Source organism: Hordeum vulgare, chromosome 7H (assembly GCF_904849725.1).
Source record: "Hordeum vulgare subsp. vulgare chromosome 7H, MorexV3_pseudomolecules_assembly, whole genome shotgun sequence".
NCBI lineage: Eukaryota > Viridiplantae > Streptophyta > Magnoliopsida > Poales > Poaceae > Hordeum > Hordeum vulgare.
The window spans coordinates 459,564,356-459,589,744 of NC_058524.1; the positions used below are offsets into that span (position 1 = coordinate 459,564,356).

The 25,389-nt window shown below is 42.7% G+C and overlaps 1 protein-coding gene across 1 annotated transcript; it reads left to right on the forward strand.

The window, feature by feature from the left end:
* The first annotated feature begins 4,471 nt into the window (after positions 1 to 4,471).
* Positions 4,472 to 10,789, forward strand: LOC123407427 (polyadenylate-binding protein-interacting protein 8-like). The gene is made up of 10 exons (XM_045100560.1): positions 4,472 to 5,102; positions 5,620 to 5,730; positions 5,827 to 5,871; positions 7,183 to 7,255; positions 7,340 to 7,452; positions 7,564 to 7,623; positions 8,501 to 8,548; positions 8,643 to 8,711; positions 10,253 to 10,314; positions 10,404 to 10,789. Exons 1-10 carry the CDS (start codon positions 4,686 to 4,688, stop codon positions 10,459 to 10,461), a joined length of 1,056 nt encoding a protein of 351 aa, XP_044956495.1. The 5' UTR covers positions 4,472 to 4,685; the 3' UTR covers positions 10,462 to 10,789.
* Positions 10,790 to 25,389: the final 14,600 nt, after the last annotated feature.

Below are 25,389 nucleotides of genomic sequence, written 5' to 3' on the forward strand. Positions count from 1 at the left end.
GAATGCCATGCACAAAGAGCTACACAATTTTGAGAGGACCAAGTGTGCACACTTGTTGAAAAGCCCGAAGCCGAGCAAAGCATCATTGGTACAAGCTGGGTGTTTCAAAACAAGCAAGATGAAGATGGACAAGTTGTACGCAACAAGGCGCGTCTCGTAGCCCAAGGATAGACGCAAGTCGAATGTATGGACTACGGTGAGACTTATGCACCTATTGCTATACTTGAAGCCATTCGCATTCTTTTCGCTTATGCCAATCACCATGATATTACTCTTTACCAAATGGATATCAAAAGTCCTTTTCTTAATGGATAAATTGAGGAGGGATTTTATGTTAAACAACCTCCCGGATTCATGAACCCTAAGAAACCTGATCATGTTTACAAATTCGTAAAGCTTTATATGGTCTTAAACAAGCTCCTAGAGCTTGGTACAAATGCCTAACGAAGTTTCTCATTGAAAAGGGTTTTGAGATTGGTAAAATAGACGCAACCTTATTCACTAAAAGAGTTAATGGCAAAAATTTTGTGTGCCAAATTTATGTGGATGATATTGTCTTTGGTTCTACTAACCAACAATTTAGTGAGAAATTTGGAAGGTTGATGTCAGAGAAGTATGAGATGTCTATGATGAGTGAGCTGAAATTCTTCCTTGGGTTGCAAATCAAACAATCGAGAGAACGTATGTTTATCTCTCAAACCAATTACACCAAGGACTTAATCAGGAAGTCCAACATGCAAGAATGCAAAGGTATGAGAACCCCCATGCCTACTAGTGGACATATTGACCTCACTAAGGAGGACAAACCAGATGATCAAAAGGTTTGTTGATTAATGATTGATCATTGATATATTTATGTGCCTCTCGTCTTGACATCATGTCGAGTGTTTCATCCGTGCCCGATATCAAGTGGCACCAAAAGAGTGTCATGTATTGGCTACGAAAAGAATAGTGAGATACCTCATACATACACCAAACTTTGGCGTATGGTATCCCAAGGGATCTTGTTTTAATCTTGTTGGCTATTCCGACTCGGACTATACCGGAGACAAGGTTGATAAAAAATCCACCTTGGGTACATGTCAATTTCTTGGGAGATCGCTTGTGTCTTGGTCATCCAGGAAACAAAACTCGGTATCCTTATTGATACGTCTCCATCGTATCTACTTTTCCAAACTCTTTTGCCCTTGTTTTGGACTCTAATTTGCATGATTTGAATGGAACTAACCCGGAGTGACGTTGTTTTCAGCAGAATTGCCATGGTGTTGTTTTTGCGCAGCAATAAAAGTTCTCGGAATGACTTGGAAATTTACGAGGATTTTGTGTGGAATATATAGAAAATACTAGCGCAAGAATTACCTGGAGGAAAGGAGCAAGGAGCCCACAAGCCCAGGAGGCACGGCCCCCCTGGCCACGCCTGGCAGGCTTGTGAGGCCCTCGTGGCTCCGCCGCCTCCAACTCCAGCTCTATATAGTCTCTTTTGCCCAGAAAAAAATTAAAGGAGAAGAGTTCATCACGTTTTACGATACGGAGCCGCCGCCACCACCTGTTCTTCCTGTGGAGGGCACATCTGGAGTCCGTTCTGGGCTCCGGAGAGGGGGAATCGACGCCTTCGTCATCATCAACCATCCTTCATCGCCAATTCCATGATGCCCTTCACCGTTCGTGAGTAATCTCATCGTAGGCTTGCTAGACGGTGATGGGTTGGATGAGATCTATCATGTAATCGAGTTAGTTTTGATGGGGTTTGATCCCTAGTATCCACTATGTTCTGAGATTGCTGTTGCTACTTGATACGTCCATTTTGCATCATGTTTTCATGTTGATATTTATCGCTTCTTTGGCTGTTATTTCACTTCACGGTACAATTCTTATGCCTTTTCTCTCTTATTTTGCAAGTTTTACATGAAGAGGGAGAATGCCGGCAACTGGAATCCTGGCCTAAAAGTGGAGCAAAGTTGAGATACCTATTATGCGCAACTTCAAACGCCGTAAAAATCAACGAGGATTTTTTTCCTGATTTATCAAAAATACTGGGCCAAAGAAGTGCCAGAGGGGCGCCAGGGGGTGCCCACAAGCCATGAGGCGGAACTTGAGCAGAATCAATCTAGAGCTCCGGCAGGACGATCCTGCCGGGGAAACTTCCCTCCGGGGGGGGGGGAATCATCGCCATCGTCATCACCAGCACTTCTCTCATCGGAGGGGACTCATCACCATCAACATCTTCACCAGCACCATCTCATCTCCAAACCCTAGTTCATCACTTGTAACCAATCTCCGTCTCGCGACTCCGATTGGTACTTGTAAGGTTGCTAGCAGTGTTGATTACTCGTTGTAGTTGATGCTAGTTGGATTATTTGGTGGAAGAGTTTATGTGTCAGATCCTTGATGCTACTCATTACCTCTCTGGTCATGAATATGATTATGCTTTGTGAGTAGTTACTTTTGTTCCCGAGGACATGGGATAAGTCATGCTAATAGTAGTCATGTGAATTTGGTATTCGTTCGGTATTATAATATGTTGTATGTTCTTTTTCCTTTAGTGGTGTTATGTGAACGTCGACTACATAACGTCGACTACCGCACAAGATGGCTTTTGTCCCATCATATTTGATAGACCTTTTCTCAATACTGTCAATGCTCATATTGACTGTGAGAAGCAAACTATCACTGTCGGCTTTGAAGGTGTGTCACATGAGTTCAATTTCTCTAAGTTTGGTAGACAACCTCATGAAAAGGAGTTGCCTAGTAGGGATGAAACTATTTCCTTAGCCTCTATTGCCGTGCCTCCTACTGATCCCTTAGAGAAATACTTGCTTGAGCATGAAAATGATATGCATATGGATGAAAGGGATGAGATAGATAGAGTTGTCTTAGAACAATATCCTATCCTTAAGAATAATCTGCCTGTTGAACTGCTTGGGGATACACCCCCACCAAAGGGTGATCATGTGTTTGAGCTTAAACAGTTGCCTGATACTCTTAAGTATGCCTATCTTGATGAAAAGGAGATATATCCTGTTATAATTAGTGCTAGCCTCTGAGAGCATAAAGCTTATTGGGCAATCAAAGAGCTCAACTTCGATTTCAAACTTGCCGGTGAGAAGAGGTTATTTGATATTAGCTCGCTTGATGAGTGAAGAACTCAGGCATATGAGAATGCCAAGCTGTTCAAATAGAAGGTTAAGAGGTGGCATGATAAGAGGATACAAAAGCGTGAGTTCAATGTACGTGATTATGTCTTGCTATATAACTCTCATTTAAGATTCTTTGCAGGCAAGCTTCTCTCTAAATGGGAAGGTCCCTATGTTGTTGAGGAAGTATATCGTTCCGGTGCTATCAAGATCAACAACACGGAGGTAATTGTCCGAGAGTGGTAATTGGGCAGAGAATCAAGCATTATATCTCACGTACTCCCATAAATATTGAAAGCAATATTATCAATACCATAACTCCGGAGGAATACCGATGTATAATTACATTTAGCTAGGGTATCGGTGTATAATGACCTACACACTGCTAAGTCTATAATGATCTATATACTTGTAAATTGATGTTACATTTATCTCGGGAACCACTCTTTAATAACCTACACACGTCTAAATTTATAAAAAAATACTCCCTCTGTTTCTAAATACTTGTTGTTGGGGAGAATTAGTCTAGTTCTCCCCAACAACAAGTATGATGGTACAGAGGGAGTATACGGTAAAATAAAGTTCCACCAGTTTCAACTAAAAAAACAATGATTACTGTATGAAGTTAAAGAAAAACAATTACTGTACAAGCATCCGAATTATGTAAACACCCAACAAAACACATGATAATTCAATTGCGCATTATTCATCGGACTTTAAGAAAATAAATTCAGATTCATTTAGCTTTTATTAGCAGCAACAAAACATACGGCCACCTAACCCTCAACCGGATCTGCAGATGACACAGTCTCACCAACCTGTGCACTCTACCCTCTCACCCCAACACCTATCGTTCAAACCTGTCAGCAGTTTTGTGCGCATCGCCCAATAATAGTCGATCAAGCAAGCCCAGCCCGAGAGGCGCCATCTCACACCAAAATTCGGTTACGTGCACACTGACTCCACAACGCGCATGGCCGGGCCGCAAGCTCAGAAGATCCGGCCGCTTGCCCCAATGACTTGCCATTCTACACGCCCATACGACTCAATCTCCCCCCGGGAAACCTTCCCCGCAAAATGATAAAATCCTTTATTTCTCCCCCAAGAAAGTCCTTTTTTCGGTGCAAAGGATAAGCAAAATAAATAAATGGATAAACACAGTGACAGGAGCGTAACGGACAGAAACAAAGGCGCATACGCCCCCGGGAGATTTATTTCTCCCCCAAGAAAAGAAAAGATTTCCTAGCGCAGGAGAAATGAAATAAGATTTAAAAAGAAGGAAGAAGAAGAAAAAGGAAATTATTCAGTCGCAGTAGAGAAAAGAGTGGGCTTGGGCACCTATTTATAGCCAACCTCCCCGAAAGCGATCTCGCTCGCCTCCTCCACGCTTTTTCCCTTCCATTCCTCCCTCCCAGCTGCCCCTCAATAAATAATAAAAACCCAACCCCCACGCCGAATTCCTTCGCTCGACTCGATTCGATTTCCTCGCCGATTCACGGGGCCGCTAGTGCCGGGGGCGCGATCGGCGGTTAGATTCGTCGCCGGGCGGAAATGGTTGCCGTGGCGGCCGAGGGCCCGATCCGCGCCGACGCCGTGCCGCCGGCGGCGGCCGGGGCGGGCGCGGAGAGGGCCGATGCGGCGGCCGCGGCCGGGGCGGCGGCGGCGGCCAAGGCCAGGGAGGACGAGGTCAGGGAGTACAAGAGTGACGTCAGGAAGCTCGAGGAGCTGTTCAAGAAGCTGAACCCCTCCGCGGAGGAGTTCGTGCCGCTCTCCCGCCGCCAGGGGGACGGTGCCCGCCGCCTGTCGGCCGACGCGCCCGTCTTTGTCTCGCCCGCGATCGACTACTATGCGCCCCACCACCCGTTCCAGCATCAGCAGATGCACGTGCTGCAGGTGGTCGGTGGCGGGGGCGGAGCGGGCAGGGACTCTAGCAGCGACGGATCCGCCAACGGCCAGCCGAATCGACGGGTAAGCGCCAGCCGAATTGCCGATGCGGGCTCGGTTTTTCGATTTGTTTCCTGTGGGGCTTTGGAGTGCCGACGCCGCCTTGCGGCCAGATCAGTCGATCAGATTTGAGGTTTATGGTGACGTTGATGGGTTTGGGTTTTTTGATCTCTCTCTCTCAGGCGATCGGCTCGGAGGTTGATCTCTTTTCTAGGGTTTTAGGTGTAGTTAGGCTCTGATATTAGCAGCACCAATTTCGGATGGCGCGAGCGTTACTTTGTTGAACGGATTTTTCTCCTAGATCGATCGATTTCTTCTCCCCTCCTATCCAAGAGATGTCTGTTTTTATGACTATTACCAACGTCGATGTTTTACTGGATTGGTGTTGTTGACTTCATATCCTTTTCCTTGGAGTTGTTGTTAGTTTTTAACACGAATTTGTTTGTCAATGCTAATTGTACATTTTCACCATATTTGGGTTTTAGGGGGCAGCATTTCTTTCTCGGTTATATTGATCACCCGCATTGGTCTGTCCTTACAGAGAAGGAATGGCTTCAACCAGGGGAGACGTAGGATGGGAGTTCGGCCAAGGCGAACTGATAGGGAGGATAGTGTTCGGCGAACTGTCTATGTCTCAGACATTGATCAACATGTGAGAATATCAAAGAGAATTGAGCTGTTGTATTAGTTTCTTCTTTTCAGTTTTTGTCCTTAATTGACTGACCCCTGAACCCTCATCGATTTGCAGGTCACTGAACAGAAGCTTGCTGAGGTTTTCTCAAACTGCGGTCAAGTATGCTCTTAGACTCCTTACTATTAAAAAATATTAGTTGTGAACAGCATATGATGCTTGTTTGTCCGAATATCCTTTTTATATCTTGCAATAAAATAAGCCATCTGTTTTTAATGGCTTAAAATATTACATGACAGAACTGCTGTAAAGTTGAATGCATCATCCTGAGAAGTATCTAGGATGAGTTCACATATATTAGATATCTTGAATCCAGGATGTTGGAACTCATTTTTGTTTGTACTTTGTGGCACACACCAAGTATGGGTATGTACTATGACTAGAGTTGTACAAATATATGGCATGAAATAAATTAAGGGTAATTCACCTGGGTGCCACTCTGGAGTTGTATGTATAATTCCCTTGTTTGAAATATGTATAATTCCCTTGTTTTCTAATTAATTAATTAGTTATTCCTCCAATCTTCTTTGATCTTTGGCATAAGAGATAACTTGTCCCAACCCAATAGGAATATGGTCTAACCCTTTTTCTTACTCTTATCTATTAGTATAGTTTAGTTATCCCTGTTAGTTAAGTTATCATTTACAAACAAGCATATTTGTGGCACACTTGTACCTGCTGCCAATAAAGGCGGGACGCCATTTGTTTATTCATCTCAGAAATACAACTAAATTGATCGGAACCAAACAATCCTCATTTAAATAACCCAACCCCACCAAGTTTCCAATATTTAGTACCAGCAGCCTTAGGAGTATTGACAGAGAGATCATCTTATGTTGCACTAATTTTTTATGCACATCCCTTTGGTCAGGTGCTTGCACCAGCTTTTGGTACTTAAATTATTTGAGTCGACGTCCACCATTATCAGGATCTCTTGCCGTCTTGCGTCTTCTGGGGTGTTTTTATAGCTCCCGTAAAGACATAACCCGCTTAAGCGTAACTGGTGTATCAGATATTTGGTTTCAGTCAATCTGGAACGTCCTATCCTAATTGTCATATTCATCAATTGAGGGGAATTAGTATCTTCTACTCCCTCCGTCCCAAAATTCTTGTCTTAGGTTTGTTTAGAAATGAATGTATCTAATACTAAAATGTGACTAGATACATTCATATCTACATAAATCTAAGACAAGAATTTTAGGATGGAGGGAGTACAAAACAGGTGTTATATCCCTACACGCCGAGTTTAAACCGATTTGGCGTAAATAGCTGTGTCATAAATACACCTCATCGTGAAATTCCTGCATCTGCCCCTGCTTTAAGTAGTTGCTATATATAGGCAATATTGGATACTTGCTTGTTTATGTCATTGTTGAGACTTAGTAATCTTATAACCATCTTTTGCACTTGTAGGTTGTAGATTGCCGTATCTGTGGCGATCCAAACTCAGTGATGCGTTTTGCTTTTATCGAGTTCGCTGATGATGGTAGTATCTTCAACATATAAATTGCTATTTCATAACTCTTATGTTATAAGAAGCAACCCTGAATAAATTTTGTTTTTTCTGCAGTCGGTGCAAGAGCAGCTCTAGCGCTTGGTGGAACCGTTCTTGGTTTTTATCCTGTCAGAGTTCTGCCATCTAAGACTGCAATTTTGCCTGTGAACCCCAAATTTCTTCCTCGAGTAAGTAACCATATTTAATCACATAGTTTTCTGCAAATTTAGACCCTACCATTAGGTGATTTCCGAGCTGTATATTAGTATTAGCCTAAATCTACTCTGCTTTTTGTGCAGACGGAGGATGAGAAAGAAATGGTATCCAGGACTGTGTACTGTACTAACATTGACAAAAATGTATGCTGCTCTGTCTTTCATTTCTTGTTATGCTTATAACTGGACAAGTAAATTATAATCATATCTATCATGAAAGCCTGCAAAAACGCGAGTTGCATTCTTTCCTTTTTTTTTGTGAAAAGTTTGAAGACTCACTTGCTATGTTGGTGTTTTGTGATCGTAACTTGGTAACCTGATTTGGTATTAGGTACCTGGAATTAGCTGGAACTGAAATCCCTTTCCTTTGAACGATTTGGTATTAGTTACCTGGAATTAGCTGGAACTGAAATCCCTTTCCTTTGAACGATTTCGTATTAGGTACCTGGAATTAGCTGGAACTGAAACCCCTTTCCTTGAACGAATGTACACAAAGATGACCTCTTATGATGGCTTATGGGTTCCTGCTAGCTATTGCTAATTATAAAGCAATTCCTTCAATACCACATGATACATTACATTATAAGAGTTGGAAACCATGCAAACTGAGAGTTGTTACTAAAGCGGACTGCTCTTTCAGATTTGCATACAAATTTCAGTCATATGTCCTAAGATAAGCGGTCAGTATTAGATCTTCATTGGAATGGATGGCTTAGTCGGTTTTTATAAATTTCTTTTGTTTCGATATCCCTATTTAGAATAATGTAGGTATTTTTTTGTAAGTGTAATGTGCCAAGACTCCTTAAGTTTATATTTAGAGATGTGTTACTTCGTTTCTTATTCTGTAGCAGTGGCCATTTCAATTATGATCTAGAATAAAGTTAAATAACTAAGACAGGAGAATTCGAAACGATATATCTAAACGTCCTTGTGTTGTTTTTGGGTGATTTCTCACGGAGTTTGATATGGTGATTGTATTGCATCTTTCTGTTTTCTTAGTAATCCTTTTATGAACATGTAGGTTCCGGAGGATGTTGTGAAGAATTTCTTTGAGGGAATTTGTGGGGAGGTATGTTCAAATGCTTTTATCTTCCTCAACACATGTTTTGTATGACTAAGACGAGCCATTTCCTCAAGGCATTGGTACTTCCCTTTACAATTAGGTTGCTCGACTGAGGCTGCTTGGTGATTACGTGCATGCCACGTGCATTGCTTTTGTTGAGTTTGTTGAGGTAAGCAAAGCTTGATACTATACTTAAATTCACCATAAGTTATCAAGAATTTATTATTTAACCTTCTAAATGCTTCTAATTTTCTAGGAGTGGATGACATAGATAAATAGTAGATTTTCCTGTTAATCCAGTAACTGTATTTTTTTTGCATAATAAAAAAACTGCAAAGATACAACTAAGGAAACCTTTTGTGTTTGTAATTATCCATCTGCACATTTCTATTCTATAGAAGTGTTATTTTCACAGTCAAACTTAATTTGACCATCCTTTGACATTTGCATTGTTCCACACATTATTTTCTCATTTTCTTTGTATTACATTTGATCATTCCTTTCCAACAGCTTCCAGTTTATATATATGTAAATAATCAGAAACACAATGTCTGTTCTTACAAAAAACATTGGATAGTACTCCCTCCGTCCCAAAATAACTGTCTCAAGCTTAGTACAATTTTATACTAGAGCTAGTACAAAGTTGAGACATTTATTTTGGGACGGAGGGAGTAGTTGCCAAACATCTGACCATTCCTTTCACCTAGCTGCCGTTTTCCATTATCAGAAACAAACATTTTGGCCTTTGGTGCATAATAACAACAATACTTCAATTTCTTTGTCATGATAACATTCTGGAAAGCCACTCCAAAATAATTCTAGGAACACACAAAATTCCATTCAATCTGAATTCTGAAACCATCCTGCAAAGTATGAGCAAACTGCTTACTTTATGATCTGGAACTCAAGGACATTTTTTGCTTCAGCGGAAGTGCTGAATCCTTCTGGCAAGCGTCAGCCATCTCACACATGGTGCGCACAATATGCTCCACTAGTTTTGTTTTAATCTGAACCACGTACACTAGATTCCCTTCATCTGCAGTATAGGCTGACTGTCCTTAATTTCTCCCCCCCCCCCCCCCCCTAAAATACACACACGCATACCATGTTCAATTCCTAGCTCTGCCCTTGGAAATCACCGAAGTGTATGATTGACATTCAGAGCTATATTCTGAAAGCGAAATGTACATTGGACAATGTTTTAGGTTAGCCTAGCTACTGGATTCAGACCCAAGCCCTTGGAAATCACCAAGTGTATGATTTGACATTCAGAGTTATATTCTGAAAGATGAAGGTACTACTACCTAAGTCCCAAATAGACGATGTCATTAGTCAGTGCAGTACTATATCTTAGTTGATCAAGTTCGGAAATACTATTATGGTTGATTCATAGTCTGTGTTGGTTCTCTTGCTATGTTCAAACGCGAGTCATCTTCTACCCAGTTGCACTCTACATTTCTTATAAGCTTGACACATTCAAGATTCATTACTTGTTAATTATAATGTTCTCCTTGCTATATAATTGTTTATTTTAATGTTGTTCCTTGCAAAAAAAAATCTACTGGTTTCGTTTGGGTGTCAGCATATCGTCACAACTGCTTGATTGAAAGCTTTTGTTATACATATTTTCTATGTACCATATGTGATGCTTTTTTGGCCTTACAGTCTTGTCTAGCCCTTTTGACCTTTTTCTTTTATTTGTACATGTAGGCAGAAGGAGCAATTTTGGCCCTGAACTGCAGTGGCATGCTTCTTGGCTCGCTTCCTGTCAGGCAAGCACATGCTTGTTTCGAATCATTGTTACTTGTAAAGCCGATTTAGGAGGATGTACTCAACTGTTTCCTTGTTTTGGATTGTGCAGGGTGAGCCCATCCAAGACCCCAGTCCGCCCCCGTTCTCCTCGTGTGGTGTCGCACTGAATCTGTCTCTCGTCTGAAGCCGGCGTCCAGGGCAGCAATTCCGGGCAACAAACCCCTAGTCTTGGCCTTAGAGACTGTTGCGTCACGAATCAGTAATTGTCGTTGAAGAGAGTGAGTGTTACCGTTTTGGTTATCTAGGCTAGAAGAAGGCCCTTCCTTGCTGATCAGATGAGAGACCCATCTGTATGTTCTTTGCTGGGAGCTCTATTTTCACTTTTTTTTTTGATATATCCTTATTAATCCGTTTGTTAATTATGGATGGATGCTGTAGCTGCCTTCGACAGGCACTGGAACAATAATGTCTATGGCTTCTCCTATTTCGACTTGATTCTCACTGATGTTGATGTGCGTGTAGCCGTTAAATAATGTCTATAGCATAAGATTGCTGCACTATTCGGACGTGTTATGCAGGCTATCTTTTTGGGGGTACTTGACAGGGGCATGTGGCTGATGTGTGGCCGTTAGAAGCAGGGCCTTTCTCATAAATAGAAATAGTTCAGTGCAAACTTTTGGGGGTACTAATGTTTTGTTTGGCTAGTGCATAGAGATGCCGTCGTATGTCGTGTACAAGGGTAAGGTTTCCAGAGTCTACGACAACTGGGAGGAGTGTCGGAGACAGGTTCACCGTTTCAGCGGTAACAATTACAAAGGGTACACCACTAGGGCGGAGGCGGAAGTTAGATACGTGCGCTATCTAGCGGGAGAGAGGAGGGAGCGTTGGAGGAACCGGATGAAGACCAGTTTCATCGCGATTATGTTCATCGTGATAACCGCAGCTCTCTTCTATGCGAAGGTAGTTTAGATGATCGATATTGACTTGTAATGTGAAGACAAACTCGCTACTCGCGGTCTCGAGACTTGTAGTGTTCTAACTTTGTTCGGTATTTTAAATTCGGAGACTAATATGATGAATTGTATTCGGAGACTAATCTTTTATTGTATTCGATAAATCTACTGTTTATATGTTGTGCTCCCTATATTCTGTGCAGTAATTAAGGACAGTAAAACCGCACCTAAACCGAGCGCTCACAGCGATTTGAGTTTTAGGCCGTCTGATTTCGTGATCTAGATGTTTTTGGCCGTCGGATCTCTGTGTAAATCTATTTGTCTCGCGTCTGGAAAATAGTGGCCCAACTGTCCTATGGCTGCTACTCCACAGACCGAAATGGAGCCCTCTGGTTAACTGGACCGGATAGCCCATTTATCTAACCGAGAACAAACAACCCATTACGAGTCCTCGCTGTATTCCTTTCTCTACCATCCACATCAAACGGATAGGGGCTACGGGCGACGCGGCCGATGCGCCGTCGTCCCGTCTTCTGCTGGGTGATCCAACGTGAGGAACCAGCGGACGCGCGATGAGGGTGATGGATCCTCGCGCGGGATGCGGCGTGGAGTCCCCGGCATCCTCCCTGCTCCCGGCCGCACCAGCGCCTCCGAACGGGATGCGCCATGGAGACTGTGGAGTCTCCGCCGCCGTTCGTTCTCGCTGCTCTGTCGCTTCGCCCATCGTGCAGCTGCCCCACGCTTCACTCCCTCCAACAGAGCGTAGCACTGCACTCTCCTAGAAACGCTCCGCCGCCTCCTCACCTAGGCCCCTCCATTGGCGATCCGCGTCTTGGCCACGAGTGCCCCGCCCTGCCGTCTTCCTGATCTGTCCACACTACCGAGCCCTTCCATGCTTCATGCTCGCGGTGTCAGAGACACGCTACCCTGGTATGTGTACGTTAGCGGTATACCAAATTCTGAATTTCTCTAATATATGATATTTAGGTTTGTTTATGTTGTGTTGTATAATTGTTTACATGTTCAATACCAATGTGTGCTATTTTCTACAGTGTACAACTTTTGCTCTTGGTTCTAATCTATCCAAGGCAATGGACTTTTTCCGACCGATGTTGTCTGACATATAGTTGCAAGGCTTACTTCACAGAATGCCATAGTTAAAACTGATATGCAAACAAATGTATTGGAACATGGTCTTAGATATGGTGTAAGCAGATTCCTGAAATAATGACTTTTCTGAACCATAAAAATTTACGAACACGAATCAATCTTGCTTCCCTTTTTTCTTTTCCTTGCAGCAAGCGATGGCGGAGATTAGGGTTTGCCGGTGGCAACAAAGAGGAGGAGGCGACTTCAATGACGGCATATGGTGGATGCGGTGACCGTGTGTGTGTGTGAGAGAGAGAGAGGGGAATGAGGCCACGACGACGGATCCAACATAATAAGTTCCTTCTCCGCCCTCCCTTGGCTGCTAGCACCACCGGACCCTTCTCTGCTTGTAGGTTCCCATTGCTTCTATTGTTCACTTGGTTTCTCTGGTCCGGTTGATTGATTTGGTTAGCTTTGGCTTTCTCTGTTCATGCTATTAATACTGAGTGAACTCATCAATGGTGATATGTTTATTTGATTTTGCAGGGCCTGGTGATGATGGCCTTCGTCAGTGTGCATGAACCTCTAGATGTTGATGGTCAAGCAGACAATGACCACACGATCAACAATGCGAACAAGTGAACGAGAGACTCCTATTGCGGACACTACAAGAATGTTATAAGACAATCCGAAACAGCCAAGTATGCATTATTAGCTAATCATGTTTTCTACTCCCTCCGTTTCTAAATATGAGACATTTTAGAGATTTCAATATGAACTGCATACAGATGTATATAGAGTTATAGACACATTTAAGTGCAAATTCACTCATTTTGTTCCATATGTAGTTTTTATTGTAATATCTAAAAAGTTGTATATTTAGATACTAAGGGAGTATTATCTATTGTATTTTTAGTTGTCTGAGTACTCAGTGGCTGCTTGCTCAATGTATACTGTAGGAAGGTGATAATGCAAGTACATCCTTAAAACTAATTAGGCATAAACTAATGTTTATGCAATACAGATTGTTTGCTTTGGTAAGGCCCTGATACTATTTACAACTACAAAATCAAGCCTGACTTTGTTTCTGTTCTTCCCCAGTGCTTTCATTTATCAACTGTTTATCATTTAAAAGAAGGCAAAAACCATTGGCCTAGAAGGAATCAGACTTGATAGAATATACATGGTTCATGAATCATGATAAGAGGCAACTATTGATCAAACATTGCTCCTGTTACTGTTAGTTTTGAGCATTAACTCGAAATCAAAATGAGATAGCTAGCTGCAAATCTTCCAATCCCGTCTATATCCCTATGTCATCACCGCGTTCCTTCTGTAACAATTTTTTTATTTGATATGTAAGTAGACTTTTATTCTAAATCATGTAACATATCACATTGCTCTTAGTGCCAGCTTTTAGAGAGGATATGGGCGTGGGTGATCTTAATTTTTTTGAGACATGGTAAATCCCAACCTATCTCTTGCCATTGTCGTTCCAGATCTGGCAACCTCCTTAACTAAATCCCAACCCAATTCTACTTGGTTGGGTGGTTATTTGCTATTTATAATTAAATTTTGTCAACATGGCCTCTCTCTTCTACATGGTTACATTTCCCTTGTTTTAACTAATGAAAAGAAAAAGGCGGGAACGCAAAGAAAAACTCCTGGACCAACATTTTGTCTTTTTTTTCCTTTTTATGAAGTACATTGGAGTGACATTCTTTGTATTGTCAGTTGTATCGGTGGAGGCTTGAAAATATAGGAATATATGTGTCCTCTCCTTTAAGGTTGTGTTTTGCAGAATATGTGGTGAATGGAGGTTTGCATTCATGGAGTCATCTGATTTATTAGAGTGGACTTTATAGACTATTGTAAGTTTGTTGAATGATAATGGCATTTTCAGTTACACCAGTACCACTTCAGCATTGCAGATGTAGGACTAGAGATGCTACTATTTTTGTGCCATAACTATGCCATGTAACTAAGATACATCTTTGTTTGTCCTTTTAGTGGAAAATATATAACTGGTGTATCTGATGTATTGTATACTATCAATCTATCTAAGGAATGTTTTTTGTCCCCTATCTCTTTAATACCAATGTCATTTTTAAATATGTCAGCTATATTTTGCATGCATCAAGTTTCAGTTATTGTTGATTAACTGTTATATTCTTCTGTTGGCAAAATTTGATCTGTTGGAGGAACTAGGATAGTCGTTTCAGACCTCACTAGCATTCTCTGTTGGTCCACAATCCACATGCTATTATTTGGATACACTTATAATGCCTGTCCTACTGTAGTTACTCTGTAGAATATTATTGGACATCCATATTTACAATAAATTCATATGGATAAATGGGCGATACAACATGCAGACTGTTGGGGTCCATGTGCAATGTAAACGAATAAGGCGAAGAACAAGGCCAATGGAGACTTAATGGAACTTATAGTCTACACTCTTTCATTTCGAAATAAACAAAAATACTATGTTATACATAAAACTTAACCCTACATTCAAAATGGATGGGCATGGCATCGCGCGCTATCAATGATCTAGTATGTTTTGTAACCTGTGCAAATATCAGAAAAGAAAAAAAATACCTAATACTAGTGGCGCACCACTCAGCATTTTAGTGGCGCACTGCAAAAAGCACACTAGTGGCGCATCGTCAACTAGTGCGCCAGTAGTAAGCCAGAGCACATGGGTAAATATGGCCCCCTGGGAGGCATACTAATGGCGCACCATGAGCTATACTAATGGCGCACTGCCTGGTGCGCCATTAGTAAAAAATTCTAATGGCGTGATGCTAGTGGCGCACCTGTAGTGCGCCATTAGTTGCCAAAACAGGTGCGCCACTAGCAGGCCTTTTCCTAGTAGTGCTAGGTGCATTCCTTGATGCACAAATTGCTAGAGTTGTTGCTAGATGTGATGATACTTCTGAAACTCCTGATACTATTGAAGTAGAACCTGCTATTTTGCTTGAGAGAGCTAGCTCTCCTAGAAATGAATTGCCTGATATGCCTGAGCGTTATGTTATGGAGGGAGAGATAGGTGAGGATTTTCTTGCGTGTAAGGATAGCTATGATGTTGAGAGATTACTGCTCAAGTGGAAAGAAAAATCTTTGAACGCTAGGATGAAATACGACCCGAAGTTTGCTACTTCGCCTATCTTTGTGACCGATAAGGATTATGAATTCTCCGTCGACCCTGAGTTAATCACTCTGGTCGAATATGATCCTTTTCACGGTTATGAGTCTGAAATGTTTGTAGCTCATCTTACCAAACTGCACGATATAGCCACCCTATTCACTAGTGAGGAAAAGATCCGCCACTACTATATCCTCAAGCTGTTTCCTTTCTCGCTAAAGGATGATGCTAAGACTTGGTTCACTTCTCTTGCTCCTGGTTGTGTGCGTAGCCCCCAGGATATGGTCTACTACTTCTCTGAAAAATATTTCCCTGCCCATAAGAAGCAAGCTGCCTTGCAGGAAATATACAACTTTGCTCTAGCTGAAGAAGAGAGTCTCCCACAAGCTTGGGGGAGGCTCGTCCAACTGCTGAATGCTTTGCCTGATCACCCTCTTGAGAAGAATGAAATACTTGATATCTTCTATAATGGACTTACCGATGCTTCTAGAGACCAACTAGATAGTTGTGCTGGTTGTGTCTTTAGGGAACGAACCGTAGAACAAGATGAGATTCTACCGAATAACATCTTGTGCAATGAGAATGCTTGGACTATTCCCGAACCACCTCCTAAGCCAACTCCGAAGAAAAGAGGTATTCTATTCCTCAGTCCCGAAGATATGCAAGAAGCTAAGAAATATATGAAAGAGAAAGGCATTAAATCTGAAGATGTCAAAAATCTACCACCTATCGAAGAGATCCATGGTCTTGATAACCTGATACAGGTAGTAGAAGTAAATTCTCCGCGTAGATTCGATGAGAGTGATATTCCTTTTGATAAACCTGCTAGCTTATGCTTGGATGAATTTGATAACTTTGTTGCCAAACAACAAATTTTCAATGATTATGTTAGCACACAATTGGAACAGAATGCTCATATGCTTAGTCATTTAAGTGCTTGTGTAGACAGAAACGTCAATGATCTTAAGCTCTTGAGTAAACATGTCTCTATGGTTACTACTCAGGTAGAACAAGTACTTAAAGCTCAGAATGACTTGCTCAATGAGTTGAATGACAATTCTGTTAGAGTCATCACTAGAGGCGGCAGAATGACCCAGGAACCTTTGTATCCTGAGGGTTGTCCGAAGAGAATTGAACAGGATTCTCAAGGAGTTAGCACTGATGCACCTAGTCATCCTAGAGAGAAGAAGAAAGATGATAGGAACCTGCACGCTAGCAACCCTGTTGCTGCTACACCTGAGAGTCCAAACGATGTCTCTGTCTCTGATGTTGAAACACAATCTGGTGATGAACATGAGCCTAATGATGATATCAATAGTGATGTTCATGAAGATGCTCAACCTAGCAATGATAAGGATGTGGAGATTGAACCTGTTGATCTTGATAACCCACAACCTAAGAATAGAAGATACGATAAGAATGACTTCACTGCTAGGAAGCATGGTAAAGAAAGGGAACCATGGGTTCAGAAACCTATGCCCTTTCCTCCCAAACCATCCAAGAAAAAGGATGATGAGGATTTTGAGCGATTTGTTGAAATGATCAGACCTGTCTTTCTGCAAATGCGTTTGACAGATATGCTCAAAATGTCTCTGTATGCTAAGTACATGAAGGATATTATGACTAATAAGAGGAGGATACCTGAGGTTGACATTTCCACCATGCTTGCTAATTATACCTTCAAGGGTGGAACTCCTAAGAAACTAGGTGATCCCGGTGTGCCCACTATACCTTGCTCCATTAAAGGCAACTACGTTAGAACTGCTTTATGCGATCTTGGAGCCGGTGTTAGTGTTATGCCTCTCTCTCTTTATCGTAGGCTTGAACTGGATAAGTTGACACCCACTGAAATCTCTCTGCAAATGGCTGACAAATCAACTGCTTTCCCTATCAGCATTTGCAAGGATGTGCCTGTTGTGGTTGCGAACGTCACTATCTTAACATACTTTGTTATCCTGGATATTCCCGAGGTCGATGCCATGGCGGTCATCCTTGGAAGACCCTTTTTAAACACTGCATGGGCTCTAATATATTGCAACAAAGGCAATATCACTTTCCATGTCAACGGTAATGAGCATACGGTGCACTTTCCGAAGAAACAATATCGAGTACATTGCATCAATGCTATCGAAAAAACTTCATCGATTTTTATTGGGAGCTTTGAATGCCCTATACCTCCTGTTAAGATGAAGTATGATTTGCGTGTTGGGGACATACACATCTCCATTGAGGTGACCTAGTGAGTATTCGAATATTCTCCGTTCTCTTTTGCGATTCGAAAAGGTTTGTCGAGGAGACTTGATCAACCTCATTGACAGATTTCTTTCGATGACCATGAGATGGATGAATTGAGGAGTCACAAACATCTGCTCCAAGCTTTCACTTTCGGTTGCTTAGAAGAAAAATGATAGGTTTAGTTTAGTTTTCCCTGTTTTCTGTTTTAGCGTCCCGTAGAAAAGTACCCCGAAAATAGAAGTTCTCCGAATGTCCTGAAAATCAAGTATGATTTTTTCTGGATTTTTTGAAAAATACTGAGACGAAGAGCTAGTCTGGGGGCTGCACCAGTGGTCCACAAGCCCTGGAGGCGCGGGCACCCCCTGGTCGCGCCTACCTGGCTTGTGGGGCCCACATGCACCCCCTCCACTCATTCTAGCTCTCATCTGCTTCTCCTAACCCCAGAAAAAATCGTTTCGCACCTCAAACCCGTGTTCTTGCTCTTCTCGCTGGGATTTTCGATCTCCTTGCTCAAAGCACCATTCTCCGAACTGTTTTGGGGAAATTACTCCTTGGTAAGTGACTCCTCCATTGGTCCAATTAGTTTTTGCTCTAGTGCCTTATACTTCACGTATTTTTGCTGCCTTGGTAACCATGTTCTTGAGCTTTGCATGCTAATTTTAGCTGGTCCCAAGTAGTTTTGATGCGTAATATGGCTTCTAGGCACTTGTGGGAGTAGTTGCTACGAGTTTCATTGGGCCTTATTCACTTTTCCTTAGAGTCACTAAAATTTCAGAAATTTTCAGAGATAGAAAAGGGAAAAGATGAGGATGTTCTTAAGAGGCTCTTCAAGCCGTGACCCCGAGGATGATGGAAGTGAGAAGAAACCCAAATATCCGGTCCCTCGAGTTGCAGAAGTTCGAGCGTGCGAATGGCCAAGTGATGTGTTCTTACGTGCCGCCGGACTTTATGAGTACTTTTATCACTTGGTGGAGAACGCAGGCCTTACCGCCTTCGTTGAAGATAAGTGTCCGCAATACCTCCTCCTCACTAATATTTTCGTACAAAGCTTTAATTTCTATCCGAGGAAGAATCCTCCGATGGTTGAGTTCAAATTATATGATACCCTGAGCGCATGTCACTCCAGGATTTTTGCAATGTGTGCAAATTGCCTTTTGTTGGGGATATTCATGAACCTCGTCCACGGGACTTGGAGGCTTTCATAGATACTATTGTTGTAGGAGAGGAGAGAGGAGTGTCTTGTGCTAGAGCTGCTAGCATACATTTTCCCGTGCTTCGGTACTTCTCATTATTTGTGGGAAAATGTTTGATTGGCCGTGGGAAAGCTGGGTCCCTTAGCTCCCCAGACCTTGCGGTCTTGCGCGAAGCCCTTTATAATGATAGAACTTATAGCTTGGGTGCTATAGTAGCTCAACGGTTGAACACGAACCGTTCTAAAGGCGTTGTCTATGGAGGTATCTATGCTACCCGTCTTGCCAGACATTTTGAGATACCCATTAGACTGGACGAGGAAGAAGAGATTCTTATTCCCGAGAGATATCTAGATTATGATAGCATGGTTCGCCATGACTTTCTTGATAGAGATATAAATAGAAGGATGATTTATAACCTGGTATTTAGTCAGGGTACTCGTGAGACTATTACTTTTCCTGCTGCTTCTTTGTTCAATCTTCATGTAGGAAGGTACATTATTATGCCCTCGGACATCTACGCATATTGGGGCATAGCCCAACCACAGATGCCCGTGCCCGAGCCACCAGTCGAGTACTAGACGCCAGTTTATCAGTGGGAGCCAGAGGAGCTCACACAACAGTGCCATCCTCAGTCCACTCCGGAGTACCCCGGAGCTGGTTATTTCCCTCCATGGGAGTAGACCAACCTAGGCCAAAATCCTAAGCTTGGGGGAGTACGTGTTTCTCACCGACTTTACATTCTTGCTTATGCTTTCACTTTGTTCGTCGGTGTTCACACTTTGCCACTGTATCATCCATGCTAGTTTATTTTCTTTTTCTTGTTTTCTTTTGGTGTGTCCATCTAGTTTGAGAAAACCCAAAAAGATTTTCTTGTTCTTCTTTTGCTTGTTGGGAGCTTTCCCGTGTAAATAGTTTTCTTTTTCTTTGGGTCAAGGTAGAAGACCATGGTTACAATGTTTAGTGGCTCTCGCATGCATATCTGCTTATCTGTTATAGAACCATATTACCTTGTCTTCTCCTTTGTGTTTTCCTGTAGATTCCAGCTTTAGTCCAATGCACGAGCACTCTTATTATTGTTCACATCGTTCGGTCGTGCAAGTGAAAGGCAATAATGACGATATATGATGAAGTGACTGAGCCTGGAAAAGCTGGTATGAACTCGATCTATTTTGTTTTTGTAAATATGACTAGCTCATCGTTCCAAATTCATCTTTGTTGTGAGAGAAACATGTTTGCAATGACAACTTAGAGATCATAGTTTCTGATGCCATGCTTACTTAGCTAGGAGCTTATAATGGTTTGCCTTGGATGCCAACATGAATTTTGAGATGACTATGATGTAGTATGATAGGATGGTATCCTCCTTTGAATGATTCAAGTGGCTTGACTTGGCGCATGTTTACGCATGTAGTTGAAACAAAATCAACATAGCCTCTATGATATTCATGTTCATGGTGATTTATGTCCTACTCATGCTTGCATTCAACGTTGGTTAATCTCAATGCATTTTGATGACTGTTTTCGCTCTCTAGTTGGTCGATTCCCAGTCTTTTGCTAGCCTTCACTTATACTAAGCGGGAATACTGCTTGTGCATCCACTTCCATAAACCCAAAGTTGTTCCATATGAGTCCACCATACCTACCTATATGCGGTATCTATCTGCCGTTCCAAGTAAATTTGCATGTGCCACTCTCTAAATCTTCAAGAAATAATCTGTTTTGCATGCCCGAACCGCTCATGTGGTGACAAGGGGCTATCGGTATCTTCCATGCTAGGCGTGTTATCCTCGATATGTGTTTATTCACTATCATTCACGAGAAAGGGGCCGGTAATTGGAATGCCCAGTTCCACGCTCAAATCGAAAAGATAATTGCAAACAAAACTCCCCCTGGATTGATGTTGGTATGCACGGCACCCGAGTATCCGTCTAGTCGTGGAGTGTGATTGATCGATGGTGGGGGAGTCAAAACTTTACTTTTTCTGTTTGGGAACCGCCTATAGCATGTGTAGCGTGGAAGATTGTGAAAACTCTTGGTCATTGCGTTGACAATGAAAGCATGCCACCCAAAATTATCATCTCTGTTTTCAAAGCCTGAGCTCTCGCACCTCTGCAAATCAATGCTTCCCTCTGCGAAGGGCCTGTCTATTTATGTTTCTGATGAGTCATCCTCTTCTTATAAAAGCACCAATTAGAGAGCACCTCTGTCATTTTTATGCTTTGTTTTAACTGTGATTGAGTATGACTGTGACTGGATATTCTTTGCCATTAATTACAATGTTTAGTCACCCCTTGGTCTTTGAAGGTGCTCTACATTTATGTTTTGCGGTCTCAGAAAGAGCTAGCGAGATACTGATACGTCCATTTTGCATCATGCTTTCATGTTGATATTTATTGCTTTTTGGGCTGTTATATTACTTGTGGTACCATATTTATGCCTTTTCTCTCTTATTTTACAAGGTTTATTTGAAGAGGGAGAATTCAGGCAGCTGGAATTCTGGACTGGAAAAGGAGCAAATCCTAGTCCACTATTCTGCACATCTCCAAATGCCCTGAAAAGTTACGTGGATTTTTTCTGGATTATATAAAAAATACTGGGCGAAAGAACTACCGGAGGGGGGCTGCCAGGGCGCCACAAGCCCTGACACCGCCACCCCTGGAGGCGGAGTGGGGGCTTGTGGGCTCCCTGACGGCCCACTAGCTCCCCTCTTTTGCTATATGAAGCGTCCTGGTCCAGAAAAAATCAAAGGGGGAGCTTTTTCGTGGTTTCGCCGCCACCACGAGGCGGAACTTGAGCAGATCCAAACTATAGCTCCGGCAGGACGATCCTGCCGGGGAAACTTCTCTCTCGGAGGGGGAGATCGTCGCCATCGTCATCACCAACACTCCTCTCGTCGGAGGGGATGCATCTTCATCAACATCTTCATCGGCACCATCTCCTCTCCAATCCCTAGTTCATCTCTTGTGACCAATCTTCGTCTCGCTACTCCGATTGGTACTTGTAAGGTTGCTAGTAGTGTTGATTACTCTTTATAGTTGATGCTAGTTGGATTACTTGGTGGAAGAGTTTATGTTCAGATCCTTGATGCTATTCATTACACCTCTGATCATGATTATGATTATGTTTTGTGAGCAGTTACTTTTGTTGCTGAGGACATGGGATAAGCCATGTTAATAATAGTCATGTGAATTTGATATTCGTTCGGTATTTTGATATGCTGTATGTTGTCTTTTCCTCTAGTGGTGTTATGTGAACGTCAAGTACATAACACTTCACCATATTTGGGACTAAAGGAAGGCATTAGGGAGTAGTAAGTAGATGATGGGTTGCTGGAGTGACAAAAGCTTAAACCCCAGTCTATGCGTTGCTTCGTAAGGGGCTGATTTGGATCCACTTGTTTAATGCTATGGTTAGACTTTGTCTTAATTCTTCTTTTGTATTTGCGGATGCTTGCGAGAGAGGTTAATCATAAGTGGGATGCTTGTCCAAGTAAGGGCAGTACCCAAGCACCGGTCCACCCACATATCAAACTATCAAAGTAACGAACCTGAATCGTATGAACATGATGAAACTAGAATGACAGAAATTCCCGTGTGTCCTTGGGAGCGTTTTCCTCCTTTAAGACTTTGTTCAGGCTTGTCCCTTGCTGTTAGAGCATATATCTCCATATGTGGTTTTGGTAATTGATGACAATTTCTATGGACTAATGGTTGCCTTAAGTTATATTTATAGGATTTTTCTGTAGGCACTTCTTGAAGTCCATCTGTTGGGTTCAAGGAGTTTATATGATGACCAAGATGGTATTCAAGGTATTATCCAAAGAATGGTCATAGAGACACAAAGTTGATCAAGATCTCAGACAAAGAGTAAATCAAGATGATCAACACACAAAGCGTACAAGATGTACCGAGAGGGATCAAGTGATCCCATGGTATGGTAAGCATTGTCCATTACGTGTTTGTGTACTAACCCATGGTCTTCGTGACAGTTCTATGTGTGGGTTAGGTGTGTTTCCATGGGCTTGCGTCAAAAGGAAGATCTCATACAACCCATCAAGGATGACGTCAAGTGGTGATCGTCATCAAGATTGTGGTGTGCAAGTTCAAGAGGATCAGCACGAATATATCATGCTTGAAGCTTGCCGTCCATTGTGGTGGCAATGGACTTGTGAAGGTATGCTGAAGAGTGGATCACCCATAGTGAGTATGGGGGAGCAATCAACTAGTCTTCATCAAACCAACGCAATCAAGAAAGGTGGTCCATCTTGAGGAAGCCAAGATCATCATCATCTAGCTCAAGAGGTCGAGGTGCAAGGTATAGGTTTGCCCTTGATAGGTTTTCTGTTTAGGATAGAATGCTGTACTGTCAAGGGGGGCTCTCAAGTGATTAGCTTGATCGTATTGTTCATTGAGAGCTCAAACCATTTGCATCCTTGCATCATACTTCTTGGTTCTTATTTGGTTTTCTCTTTGTGAGTTTTAGAGCTTATGGTCATCTTCATGACAAGCTCGAGTTAATCGAAAACGGAGTCCATATGCAACTACTATGATGTTTTCGATGTTGGAGTTTTTGCCGGTTCTTCATTCATAGAGGTCTCACATCTCTAGATCATTTGCATTTTCATATCAGCATGGTCTTAAGATTTGGATTGCTCTTGTCGTCCTGAATCCAACAAGCTTTGGTTTGCTCGATTCGGAGCTCGTATGCAAAAGTTATGGCTGTTTCAGTGGCGAGCAGTAGTACCGCTGGACCTAGCGGTAGTACTGCTGGCCCTAGCGGTAGTACCGCTCGCCCAGCGGTAGTACCGCCTCTGATCAACGGTAGCACCGCTCCAGGACTTTAGTACCGTCATCTTTGCGGTTGTACTGCGTCGGACTTTTTCTGAAGACTTTCTTGGCGGTGGTTGGCCCGGTAGTATCTTTGCGCTACCATGTGCTCAGCGGTAGTACCGTTGCAGCCAGCGGTTGTACCGCTCGAGGGTCATCGGTAGTACCGCTGCAGCAAGCGGTAGTACCGCCGGAGGGTCAGCGGTAGTACCGCTGGAGCCAGCGGTAGTACCGTTGGGCTCGGGCTGTAAGTGGGGGTAACGGTCTGATTCCTTCCCCCACTATATAAAGGGGGTCTTCTTCCCCCTTGGTCTTATCCATCTGTTGAGCTCTTGTTCTACCTCCATTGTTGACATTCTGAGCTTGCTAACTCTCAATCTCTCCAATGATTCTTGCTTGTTCTTGAGGGAAAAGAGAGAGGAGATCTAGATCCACATATCCACCAACCACTTTCTCCTCTATGTGAGGGGAACCCCTTGGATCTAGATCTTGGAGTTCTTTGTGAGCTCCTTGTTCTTCCTCTCATATTTCTCCATAGCTTTCGTTGTTGTGGAGGGATTTGAGTGTGAGGGACTTGACCACTTCGTGTGTTCTTGCCATTGCATTAGTTGCATCGGTTTGAGTTCTCCACGGTGATACGTGGAAGTAAGAAGTTGAGAAGCTTATTACCTTTGGTACTTAGTACCCTAGATATTGTTCTTCGTGGATGCTTTGGCGTCCTAGAAGCTTGGTGGTGTCTCGGAGCTCAATCATTGTGGTGTGAAGCTCCGGGCAAGCGTCAGGGTCTCCAATTAGGTTGTGGAGATTGCCCCGAGCAATTTGTACGGGTACCGGTAACCGCCCCCAAGGGTTGCCACGTGTACGGGTTCGGTGACCGCCCCCAAGGTTTGCCATTTGTACGGTTTCGGTGACCGCCCTCAAGGGTCCCTTAGTGGAATCACGACATCTTGCATTGTGCGAGGGCGTGAGGAGATTACGGTGGCCTTAGTGGCATCTTGGGGAACATTGTGCCTCCACACCGCTCCAACGGAGATTAGCATCCGCAAGGGTGTGAACTTCGGGATACATCATCGTCTCCCCGTGCCTCGGTTATCTCTTACCCGAACATTTTACTTATGCACTTTACTTTGTGATAGACATATTGTTTATTGTAATATATCTTGCTATCACTTAGTTGTTTATCTTTCTTAGCATAAGTTGTTGGTGCACATAGGTGAGCCTAGTTGTTTGTAGGTTTTGTGCTTGACAAATTAAACGTTAGTTTCATTCCGCATTTGTTCAAGCCTAAACCTTAATTATTTTAAAGCGCCTATTCACCCCCCTCTAGGCGACATCCACGTCCTTTCACTTGCTACAAAAGGGATTGGGCCACTTGCTGCACCGTTGCTACTACTTGTTACTTGTTACTCTTTTCTTTCTACGTTTCACCTCGCTACACAATCACTTGTTACCGCTACTTTCAGTGCTTGCAGTTTTTACCTTGCTGAAATCCGCTTATCACAGCCTTCTGCTCCTCGTTGGGTTCGACACTCTTACTTATCGAAAGGACTACGATTGATCCCCTATACTTGTGGGTCATCAAGACTCTTTTTTGGCGCTGTTGCCGGGGAGTAAAGCGCCTTTGGTAAGTGGAAATTGGTAAGGTAACATT

Bases quoted from the DNA above. Each gene is read 5' to 3' on its own strand.
- LOC123407427 (XM_045100560.1), top strand. From the start codon at position 4,686: ATGGTTGCCGTGGCGGCCGAGGGCCCGATCCGCGCCGACGCCGTGCCG. The intron at 7,453-7,563 runs GTAAGTAACCAT...CTTTTTGTGCAG, and splicing joins ACCCCAAATTTCTTCCTCGA to ACGGAGGATGAGAAAGAAAT. The intron at 8,712-10,252 runs GTAAGCAAAGCT...TTGTACATGTAG, and splicing joins CTTTTGTTGAGTTTGTTGAG to GCAGAAGGAGCAATTTTGGC.